This window comes from Scophthalmus maximus, chromosome 8, assembly GCF_022379125.1.
Source record: "Scophthalmus maximus strain ysfricsl-2021 chromosome 8, ASM2237912v1, whole genome shotgun sequence".
Lineage (NCBI taxonomy): Eukaryota > Metazoa > Chordata > Actinopteri > Pleuronectiformes > Scophthalmidae > Scophthalmus > Scophthalmus maximus.
Genome location: NC_061522.1, coordinates 6,606,924 through 6,618,701, shown reverse-complemented (window position 1 = coordinate 6,618,701; position 11,778 = coordinate 6,606,924). Strand labels below are relative to the sequence as shown.

At 41.2% G+C, this 11,778-nt stretch overlaps 1 protein-coding gene across 2 annotated transcripts; it reads right to left on the bottom strand.

The window, feature by feature from the left end:
• Positions 1 to 2,059: 2,059 nt before the first annotated feature.
• tmem192 (transmembrane protein 192) lies at positions 2,060 to 11,692 on the bottom strand. Of its 2 annotated transcripts, none has more exons than XM_035637154.1 (6): positions 11,543 to 11,692; positions 10,641 to 10,796; positions 9,597 to 9,858; positions 9,373 to 9,495; positions 3,621 to 3,726; positions 2,060 to 2,733 (listed from the first exon to the last, which is right to left on the bottom strand). In XM_035637154.1, the coding sequence occupies exons 1-6, from the start codon at positions 11,570 to 11,572 to the stop codon at positions 2,619 to 2,621; spliced, it is 792 nt and encodes a 263-aa protein (XP_035493047.1). In that variant the 5' UTR covers positions 11,573 to 11,692; the 3' UTR covers positions 2,060 to 2,618. The 2 variants fall into 2 exon arrangements, with proteins under 2 accessions (XP_035493047.1, XP_035493048.1); XM_035637155.1 differs by having other exon boundaries at positions 10,641 to 10,793.
• Between the last annotated feature and the right edge of the window lie 86 nt (positions 11,693 to 11,778).

Genomic DNA, 11,778 nt, shown 5'->3' with positions numbered 1-11,778 from the left:
TGGGCCTGGCAGCCTGTGAACCGCGGGAGTCAAAGTGGATTTATTGGGGCACGTTTAAAAATAATCATGTGTTAGGTCTGTGTGCGTCCCAGTTTATTAGAAAGAAAAGGGGGGGGGGTGTCTGCCTCCTGCTGCTGGTAAATGGATCCAAACAATAAAACCTAATAAAAAGTAGGCACTTCCATGGTCAGTAGAGGATCCACTGAGCCATAACAGGAGTCCTTAGTATCAAAACGATCCATACTCGCTGCAGTAGATGTGGTTTGGTGATAAAAAAAAACAAAAAACGTCCAAGCTGAGCGTACTACACTAAATTTGATGATGAACTCCTCACCTTCACCCTTAAAACTACACTTGATAGGCAGTGTGTTCGCCTGCGAGCAGCACAACATACTTACTTTATTTATAGTATACCAAATAATCTCTTGTATGACAATATCCAGTGACGCGATGCCATATATCTTAATCACAAACGTCTCTTTCTTTCAGATTTCCTGAACCTGAGGAGAAGATACCACAGACACCACTGCCCACACAGGCGCTGTCTGCCGCTCCACTCGAGGGTTCCCTTCCCTTAAGGTAAGACTCGTTCATGTGTTTAAAGAGGTTATGACTTGAAGCTGTGTGATGCACGGAAACCAAACCTGGTTTGCAGGGCTGGAAGCAGGTGGCAGTTAAGGAGGTGTGTGTGATTAGTGGCAGAGGTGTGTGTTCACGCAGCGGTGCAGGGGGAAAAGGCTCAGACATAAATCTCACTAACGATGAAGAGGAAGGCTTTAGTGCCATGAAGGCAGAGGAGGGGGGTTTTCAGCTTTAATTTGGACTCCTGCACGCGCACAGTCACTTAAGCTGTTTTTCTCTTTTCTCTGAGCTCCTCTACCGGACACTAAATGTTCTTTCCATTTGCAGGTGGAAGCACGAGATGGAGAGAGATCTACGGAGAAAAAATATAAATATGAAGCAACTGGAAGTCCATGGATGAATCCCAGTACCACGACATGGACTGACACGGAGGAAAAAAAGCCATCAAAAAGACTATCTATAGACTGCGTATATAGCTGTTCATATACGCAAGACCATCAGAAAGTGCAAACGAGCCACTAAAACTTGTGCACGACTGATTCTATCATTCCAAACAAAGAAAAAGTGATAATATAAACCATGTTATGTTACTGTACGGCTGTTGTGGTGGCCACAGATCTGTGTCTCTCCAGTTGCAAGCACCTTCGACTCCGCGTCTCCAAAAGCCAACACTATTGTTAGCTGTCGCGGGGGAAAAAGGGGAAGGGGGCTACGACATCATCCATCTCTAATTAAATTCAGACACTCCGCTGAAAAGCTACGGACCAAAGAGCTGGACACATCTTAGTGACTGCAGCTACGATGAACAGCACCCCTAATAGTATTTCTAAATAAGTGTTTATAATGCATGTATGCACTTCAAATGTTTATTGAATTACATGTTAAAACGTTTTAATTAAAAAAAAATGTACGAACGTACTTTTTGAGATTTGTTTGCTTTGAATGAACACCTGACTGTCGGTCCCAATACATGTGGCAACAGTGAGGATATGAGTTATTGTTGAAACCCAGGTTTTAAAATCAGACTTAGTTTAAAATTTGAGATACTTTTAGTTAGAACAAAAAAAGGAAAATGGGAGCCCTCAGGTCAAACACTGATCCTGATACCTGTAGCACTCTGGATAACCCAGCAGAAGTCACATGGGAGAGAAGTCGTAAATGCCGTGTTCCCTGTGGAGTCGCGGACGCCGGAGCATAAAGGAATCACAATGGGGAACAAACCGCGAGGGCTCAAATGACGACCTCGATATTTCGTTAACCTCGATTGCCGTGAGTGTTGAAATTCAACACAAGACAAGGTGAGGCAGGAAAAGCCGTTCACACCAGCTCATGTTGACACTGCAGTGTTTCTATTGTTCAGGTTTTTTACAAAACATTATACAAGATGAACACTAAACAGCAGCCACTTACTTGGGTTTCACTTAAGTATTGTGTCAATTCTCATCCTGAAACGGCTTCAAATGATATGAAATGAAAATGAATATTTAAGATTTATTGGAATACAATCACAAACTCACAAACGGATTTAACAAATGGAAAAAAGAAACTGTCACCACATAATGCATTTACACATATTCAGACAGATAAAAAAAACAATACCACTTACACACATTTAATACCACGTTTGACCCTGTATCTCCTGCTCCTTTAGTTCCTCTTTAGTGCAGATGATCTCTAAAACAATGTTCATCCCTCTTGTGTCTCTCACAGTAACACAAGCGGTAGCATACACGGGTCACTGGGGGTCTTAAAAGAGCAATAAAAACCCCTCACCTCTGATCTGTGACCCATGACTCCGCTCCTCCTCCTCCTCCTCTTAAACTCTCCTCCACTCTCAGCTCACCTCCTCGTGCGTTATCTGTCCCAACTCCCATCTCAGTCTGTGCGTACAGGTGCATTTGCTTACTTTAGTCTTTCATCCAGTAGTTTCTCACGACTCAAGTCTTTTAAACCCAACACGATAAGGCTCTTTCTCTACAGCGATGCCTTCTCCGGCGAGGGGGTGTCAGCCCGGGTGGAGGACGCCGGGCCGAGGGTCAGTGCTGAGCGGTGAGGTTGAGCAGCCTCTTGCTCAGTAACGTGTTGTGCTGTTTCAGGTACTCTATCAGGTCGGCTTGCTTCTCCACCACCTCTTCCAGACAGGAGCCCTCTCTGACGAACAGAAACAACACACGAACTTGAGTGAAAAGTCAATATTCATGCCTTTGACAGTGGATGGACATAGAAAGGAATGCTAGAAAACGTATCACTTTCACTAAAAAAATTAAAAGATGGGGTCATATCTCAGTTTGGACAATGTGCACACAAAGCCACACCCTTTGTTTAATATATTTAGATTGTGAGAAAAAGTAAAAAACAAAACATCCATGAGTCACATATTTGCACTGGGAGACATTACCCACTTTTCCTCTACTGTAAATACTGAAAAGCAGCAAATACATTTGCTAAAATATCCTCCCCAGCAAATTCACTATTTACTCTGCAGTTAAAAAAAACAAAACACTGCTTATTTTGAGAAATCGTGATGCCTTTCAGGGACAATGATGGTCCAATGAATGCTGTGATTTTTCTTAAGGTTTTTTTTCTTAAGGTTTTTCTCTTTTGTCATTTCTGCCACACCATGAGGGGGAAAATGAACAAAGACAACAACTTAAAATTGGCTCAATCGAAATGATTTCTTAGCTCTTTAAATAAAGAGATGATGAATAAATGCCAGAGTCATTATGGTTCTCTCTCAAGTAGTCCTATGTCTCATATCTCTCTGTTTATCATGCAACATTTAATCCAATTTTATTGTTGTCGTATTGCAGAAAAAAAATTGTTTTTGTGACAGTGAGGTTGGCTTTATCCAAACATGAGAGCAACACATGAAATTTTCAGCAGTCTTATGTGACATGGTCTGAAAAAGGGCTAGAAAGCGGTGTGTGTGTGTGTGTGTGTGTGTGTGTGTGTGTGTGTGTGTGTGTGTGTGTGTTTGTGTGTGTGTGTGTGTGTGTGTGTGTGTGTGTGTGTGTGGTTGAGTTGAAAATCGATTGTACCTGAAGCCGGTCTCAGTCGGCAGACTCGTAATACTGTAGGTGTGTGAGTGCTCCTCTTGGCTCACGTCTGGAGCAGCTCGCTCCCGGTTGAACCGCACCACCTTGACTAGAAACACAACGAAGACAACTTCAGTCAGTCACACATGCAGACATACAAACATTATCGAGCAGTGAGAGCTTTCCTACAAACGGCAATCACTCAGGTGAGAAACAGCACACATTTTCTTTTTTGTTTTACTGTTTTCCATCCCTCTCCCTCGCCTAAACACACATGGGCTGTTATATCCTGCACTTAGCCCTTATGGGCTGCCATATCCTGCACTCAAACCTCTAATTCTTACACCCTAAACATACACCTTGACAAAAGAGGCGGGGTTAGCAGCAAGGTGAGAGTGTGCAAGATACAGGAGCAGTAAGAGGAGCCAGAGGCCAAAATATGGGATGGATGTTGGTGGATTGAATGGAGATAAGGCTTTTGTGTGTGTGTGTGTGTGTGTGTGTGTGTGTGTGTGTGTGTTTGTGTGTATGTGTGTGTGTGTGTGTGTGTGTGTGGATGCAGGCCGAGTGTATGAGGAAGGGCAGAGGGAAGAGCGGACTGAGTATTGATAAGACTGTGAGTGTCATTAGCCAGAGGAAATTGTCAGGGAGGTTCTAAAGAGCTCAATCTTTGCTTTGCTTCAGTTCAGCATCTCAGCATCCACACTCAAACACAATCCTAAGAAATACTGCACATTCCTGCATAATGAGGCCCTAAATCCATGTGTGTGTGTGTGTGTGTGTGTGTGTCCATGTGTGTGTAAATAAAGAAATACTAAGCAAGTATGTGTGAGAGACAGAGATTCCTAAGAGGCAGAGAAAAGAATGTGATGAATAGAAGCAGGTAAAAGGACAAAAGGTGACGATTTTGCAGAAAACGTCAATGCAGAAAGAGGCAAACTGGGGTCAAATATTTACAATGAATACCACTGTGGTATAATATAAGCATTTCCCCAGATTTCCAGACATTAAGTCGTCAAAAAAAAAAAAAAAAGCACAACTCTTTTTAAATAAAAAATCATGCATGAAAGGTTGTGGAAACACACATTTGGCTCAGCAGCATGACGACTGCCTGAAACATCTTATCAATCTCATTTTTGTTCATGTTTCTAATATGAGATTTGGTATGGAGAGAGCATTTCTTTTTGGTGAATTTACTTATATCTTTGTCTCCTAATTAAAAAACAAATTATATGTACATGCCAAACTTCTTTGCGAGACTAACTGATGAGACATTGTACTGTTGCTTCATGTAATGTGAAGTTTTGCATGTCTGCTAATCAGTTTATTGTTTGCTCTCTTTTATGCTGACAACTGTATTTGTTTGTCACACATACATCAACAATGAGGTAGAAGTGCACATACAGAAAAGGGTGAAGTGTTTGGATGAGGTCAGTCAAGATGTTCAGGAATTCCTTAAATCAGGCTGATGTCTGTGGAGTTCGATGTATTACAGCGGACGGATGGATGGATGGTGCAGTGTAAAAAAGAAGTGACACATTTCACGCCTCCCTGTTAGAGACTCTCACACACTCACACGACCGCACAGACAGTGCTCAGACCTGGTCTAGTCAGATCTGAGAAGCTTCAATCACCCATCCAGAGGTGCACATTTCCAGGTGATAACAGTGAGGCTGCAGAGGTGCTAACACCTAAAGTTACCCCACACATAGAGGTCAACAACGATGCAGTGCCGCCGGTATAGGACATCAAAGAATTGGAAGGAAATTGATCCAAACAGCCACAAAGGTCGACATTCACTTTTTGAAAAGAGCAGCGTGAACGTCGTTCAGTTCAAAGCAGTAAACCCTGCTCATTCAAATCAGTTCATGCTTTCAGGAGCTGAGATTCAAATAGTTACTTCAAGGACTAACCTGAGGAGATGCTCAAACCCTAACCTTTTAAAATGCATGAGACCTTATATAAACTGTTTGTGTTGTTGGTGTGAACCGTTTCATATATCAGCACCACAACCCTGACACCGAAATGGGCTTTATAGAGGTCTGACATTGCTCCATCTTTTTCATAAACAGTTTTCTGTTATAACTAAAAGAGGATTGATGCATGGTTACTAACTACAGATAACCCTATATCACTGCTAACTTACTACAGATGAGTCTTTTCCCCCACAGAGATAATTTCTCAGAGTGGACCTTGACTGATAACAGAAAATAAAGCTGACATAAGCTGCTTTCAGACATGAACAGAAGTCCAGACATCTTCTCTGGACATTTTTCTGCCAGCCCTCTTTGTAAAATTTCTGGGAAAATGTCAGAGTGAGCCCATACAGCAGGAAGATCTATGGAAGAGTCACATCGAGTGTGTGGGCGTGTTGATGACTGTAAACAATAACACTGCTGTCTGCAGCGGAATTGTCATCCTGTCCTGCCTCCTGCATTCTGAGTAGTGATACTATCCTGATATTCATTTTGGTCATTTCTTCCCCCAATCTGAGCATCGACACACTGTGAACAACGATCATCTATGATCGAAGCTATGGAATGAAGATTTGAATGGAATGGCCGTTTGAATTACTTGGTTTGTGTCTGACAGGGGTATATTCTAGGTATTTGAATCAGTGTGTGTGTGTGTGTGTGTGTGTGTGTGTGTGCCCTGCAGTGCTTACACTATGTTCTGACCAGGCAGAGGAGAGAGATGTATTCTAAGTTTACTCTTTGAAGGCCGTGGCATTGCTTTGATGTGCATGGAGGTCTATAGAGGAGAGAGCATTCATGTTAAAATGAGAGAGGTAGAAACATACAGAAAACCTCAAAGACACACACACACACACACACACACACACACACTTACAATCAGCACGCACTTCAAAGAGAAGTTGAACGAGGCCTTCCTGTATGGACTTCATAGCTGCAGGCATTATATCTCGCCCTATCTGTCTCCTCTAAGAAGAGTTTTTCTTTTCTTTTCATGATCCCACCGATGTCAATTTGTGCATCAGTCGGAGTTTGTGTGTGTATATATGTGTGTTTGAGAGTTTGTGTTTGTGGGGTTAAAAGGTTTGCGCTGCGAGGCGTCGCTCGGTTTGCGTCGAGCCTGACTGCACTGATCTGAGCAGGAATGCGACGGCTGAACAGAGATACCCCCCTCACACACTGGATCACGCTCACTGTAAACACGGGGACAATGTGTGTGTGTGAGTGTGTGTGTGTGTGTGTGTGTGTGTGTGTGTATCACCCTCCTTGTATTTGGGTGGAGTGGGCTCAGGGCTACCCTTTGGCTAAGTTAAATCCTAATGCCTCTTATCTTCTCTCCGTGCCTCTCTGGTATCTCCACCTCCAATCTGTGCCCCTCAGCTGCCAAACACACCTTTAATATGAATTTCCTTTCAATAAACATTCTTCAATATCAATATCCTCTGATAGAGCATCTTTAACAGCAGTTTTCCTTTAGTCCACAGCATTACCAAACATTCAAGGCAAAATACCTTTACTTACTGTTTATTTTTTCAAATTTTGCCATTACAATATATTTATTGTATCTAAATCAAGTGAATAAAATAAAAGTCATATTTTTCACACAATGAATCCTTGTAGTTGGGCAGTTAAAACTCTAACCATTAAGATCCCTGAGTGTCAGTATTTAAAAAACAACAACCAAAAAACTTATTTTTAGAAATTTAAATGTTTTTCTTTCAACTTTCCTTCACTATACAACAAAAATACTCTAACTACTAAAACGTATCCTTGATCGACAATGTCTTAAAACAAAGCAGCTGTAAAAGTGTTTCAATGTAAAATAGAGCGCAAATGTTGATTTGCTATTAAAATGCAGTCTAATGAGATGGACTTCAAATAGAAAACCTAAATTCTTAAGTGATTTTTTCCTGATAATGTTCCTAAATACTTAAATAACACTGCTGCAAAAAGGTCAAGCATATATTTCCTTTCTGTTTTATTAAATTGACCATCTTTCTGAGGCAATCGGTCACTTCACAGGGATGCCGTAAATCTCAGAGTTTTCTAAACTTTTTGCGAAGCCTGCAACACTAATGATAAATGGTTTATAACTCACCAGAATACTTGTGAATTTTTCAATTCATCTGAATCTCAAACTGCGCAACTACAAAAGCTTGAGGGGAAAAAATAGTATAGGGCTGCGACTTTTTTTTCCATTGCAAGTTGAGAGAAAGCTTAAACAGTATGTTCTTGCAGCTTGAGGCCATTTCATCAACGCTACCAAAACTTTGGACTGTGTGATTTTAATAACCAAGTAGTTGTCAAGCTCTACGGCAGAGAAAAATGACAATAGATAGCATAGGCATAATCAAGATGGTATGGAGTTTATATACAAAGTAAAAATAAATAAAAATCCGCACATCAGCAGAGAGAGAGAGGGGGGCGGGGGGGCGGAGGGAGGGAGGACAGAGAGCTGAATGGCTGATTGTCATGCTGTTGAGTCTGAAAAGGGCAGGGCTGGTATTGTGATGCGAATGTGCTCAGATTGAGGGTGGGGGGAAGTTTGTGTGTGTGTGTGTGTGTGTGTGTGTGCGTGTGCGTGTAATCTGCAGGGTGTGTCTCCACTGATATTTAACTACTGAAATTTTTACCAACATCCACAGGAAAACTGACTGAGCCTGAATGATGATGGTGAATGAAGATGCGACGCTGAAACAAAAACCACACTCTGCTTATAGACAGTTTGATGTGAACTGACTGTGTCACTTATCAAGTCACGAGTCACAATACAAAAATACTGATCCACCCCAGCATAAGGGAAACTAGAGAGAACGAGTAGCACGACTGTTAGATAAAATACGTATCCCTCTTTAAACCTGGTGTCAATGAGAGATACGTTTTGGTCCTGTCCTCGCTTCAGTTCCCTCCAAACCCACTGAGCATCATCCAAATTCAATGTAACTATTGCTTTGATTTATTACGAATCAAGAGAATAACAAACACATTACGTGGTTAATTAATAAAGTTATTAAGGCATGAATCCTGTACATTGCTCACCTGCTACCTTTTATACTGATGCTGCTGCTGCCTTTACACTCACTACTCTGGGTTCCTTCTAAGTTCTGTACCCCTGTTTTTACATCAGTATTTCATTGTATTAATATAATTTTTTTCCCCCCCCACAATGCTTTTTATCACTAATTCAACTTTATCGGTTAACGGATCAAACTAATGTCTCAGAAAAAAGTGGCGTCTTGTAACCAAAACGAACGGAAAATATTCATGTATGAGAGTCGATTCATCGACTTGTTGCAGCTGTATAAGAGGCATTGTGATACAGAATGTAAACAGATTGATTTCACTTGTTCCTCCTGTGAAGAATTCTGAGAATTATTTGCCTTTTTTAAAAAATGAATCTCATGTTAGTTTATTTTAAAATATCTTTGACGATGTCTGTATCTTACTTAGTGAGTCTGTTGGTGCAAGGGTGGGGGGTAGGGTGGAACTAGAGTGGAGGATAGGACTTTAAAAACAGATGTGTGTGTGTGAATGATTGTATATATGGGCATTGCTGTGTATGTGTGTGTGTGTGGCTTGATGAAGTGGTAACAAGGGGTTTATGGTTGGCCGTAAAAGACTAGGATGCATGTGTATGTTCCGGCCCATGAATAAGAACAAAAAATAACTCAGTAAAACTTCTCTTAACTTAGTTAATGTATTCAGAAGTGATGCTGGTTAATAAATGTCTGTTTGCCATCACACTGCGACACTGTTCAACACTGAACAAATGATAAGTTTACCTGTGTAATAGAAAAGGCATGGCACTGCCACCAGGAGCTCCAACCCCAGGATGCTGAGCAGAAGGTAGGTTTGCACAGGTGATGATAATCTGGCAGCCAGAACGACCAACACCGACACATTTCCTGTAAAACAAACACGTGTTTCCTTGAGTATTACTGCCCCCTCCTGGAGAAAGTTGACACCTACATGGGCAGAAAAATGGGCAACATGGAAAAACTCGTACCTGCAGAGTGAACGGCGAGTGGCAGCTCCTTCAGTCCTTGTGTCTGTCTGTAGAAGCACAGGTACCCTCTCCTCCTGGCTCTGCTGTGATGGTGCTGCACACACCGAGTGAACACCAGCACCAGAACCCACAGGCACACCTTCCCGTACACAATGACACTGTTGCCCAGCACGTTACCCAAAACACTCGCACACACCTCAACCTGGCCAAACTTCAACACACACAGCACTGCCACACACACTGACAGCACCACGTACACGACCTGGAGAGGAACAGAGGAGTGGAAGTGAGACATATGACTCAGACCAGCATGTTATTATTATGAATAGTAAATAAAAAGACTATTGTGAGAAAACAAATAAAGAAGATAGATTATATAAATTACTTTACAGAAATGCTGCATTAGTCAGATTATCCTCTAAAGGGGATGAAATTACATTTTTAATACAGAGTTAATGTAGGGCTGCATCGAACGATTTAAGTCATTACTGGTTGATCTGACGACTATGTTCTAAGTTGGTATTTCTATAAAAGGTCAGCAAATAAAACAAAGGTCCATCAGAGTTTCCCAGAAGCCAAAGTGACATCTTCAAACGTCCTGTTCGGTCCAACAAACCGTCAGGAACCCAAAGACATTCATCTTACAATGATACAGCAAAAAAAACGAGCAGCTGGAGAAGCTGGAAGAAAAAAATGACCCAGACTATTAAATGATTATCAAACTAGTTGCCAATTTATTTAATGTTGATCGATTAGATGACAAGTCATTTCAGCTCTAAATTATTGTGACAAAAATATTGCAATCAAACAGCAACATGATACCAAAATGAAATAAGAGTAATCAGCATCAAAAACATTGGATGGTGCTTTCTGCACTTTTTTTTGTTTTTGTTTATTTATTGTTTGTCATTCAGTTTCCCCAGCACCCAAAAAAATGATTATAAATTTCTTACAAAGCAGGGTTAGCGCTGATATTTTAGACGACTCTCTCATCAATACATTGGGTGTAAACACAATGTGTGTGTGTGTGTGTAGCATGCTCACATGCAGCAGGGACAGCAGGGCGGCGAGGCAGTGTGTTGGTACAGTCTGAAACTCTCTCCTGATGGCCGAGTGGAGGGCGTCAGCGGAGATCAGAGGTGCATCCACCAAAGAATCTTCCTCTAGGCTCCGCGTCATGTCCACCGAGGGGCCTGCCTGCTGAGAGGAACCCATATCATTATACTAACAGTTAAAGAGTAGGCTGTGTTCAACCACAAACAACTGAGGGCTCTTATTCCACCATTTGTTACAAGTAACGATAAATTAAAAGAAAACACAACAAATGCAACTAAGTATAAACAACTTGAGTGAGGAAAACAAACGTAGATTTTTACTGTGTTAAATGTAAATATGAATGCATATCTTTTCTGTATCTTTGACTGAGTAAAACAAAAGTTTAATAACTGTGAGTGGCTCATATCGGCTGATATTATCGATATATCAGTCGGGCTCTGATCGACATATGTGACAAAAAGCTTCAAATTGTCACATTTGTTCTCACATGCAATTTTGTTGTGCCATCTCTGTTTTAAAAAAATGACCCCAGTTATCAACATTTCATTAATATTTTGGATTGACGAATGACGGGGGGGATATAGAGTCTGCACCGCAACAAACTAATAACAAAACAGGAAAACAGTTCAGATAGTTGACAGCAAATGCAGGTTTTTAGTTCGTATTATTTGTGTGCAAAAAAAAATGTTTATCTGATAATGTGTGAAAAGATAAATACCCTTCTAAACGACAGAAGGAAAAACAAATGACAGTCGTACCTAGATTTACAGTATATGTATTGTTCCTGTTTTTCTTCTGAACCTGTGAGCTGCTATTAGCTCCCAAGCTAACAAGCTAACAAACTAATCGTTGACGCGGCGACGAGTGAAAGTTAAATGACGTATACATACTGCATAAAGAGAGGGTTCCTTCGAGTCCATTTTGTTTCTGATATTTCGACGTTTTTGAAGAAAAAAGACGACAACAACAACAACAACAAACGTTAGACCTCCTTACATGCTTCCTGTCACAGGGGCGGGCAGGCAAATTACCGTAAACTTCCGGTTTCCATTTTTTCTGGTCCCGTTCTCCTTCTGAACTTTGGTTCCTAGCGCAATAGTTCCGTGCTCGGATCAGCGTTATGTAG

Bases quoted from the DNA above. Each gene is read 5' to 3' on its own strand.
- tmem192 (XM_035637154.1), bottom strand. From the start codon at position 11,572: ATGGACTCGAAGGAACCCTCTCTTTATGCA. The intron at 10,797-11,542 runs GTATGTATACGT...GGTTCCTCTCAG, and splicing joins AGGAACCCTCTCTTTATGCA to CAGGCAGGCCCCTCGGTGGA. The intron at 2,734-3,620 runs GTACAATCGATT...TCTGTTCGTCAG, and splicing joins CCGACTGAGACCGGCTTCAG to AGAGGGCTCCTGTCTGGAAG.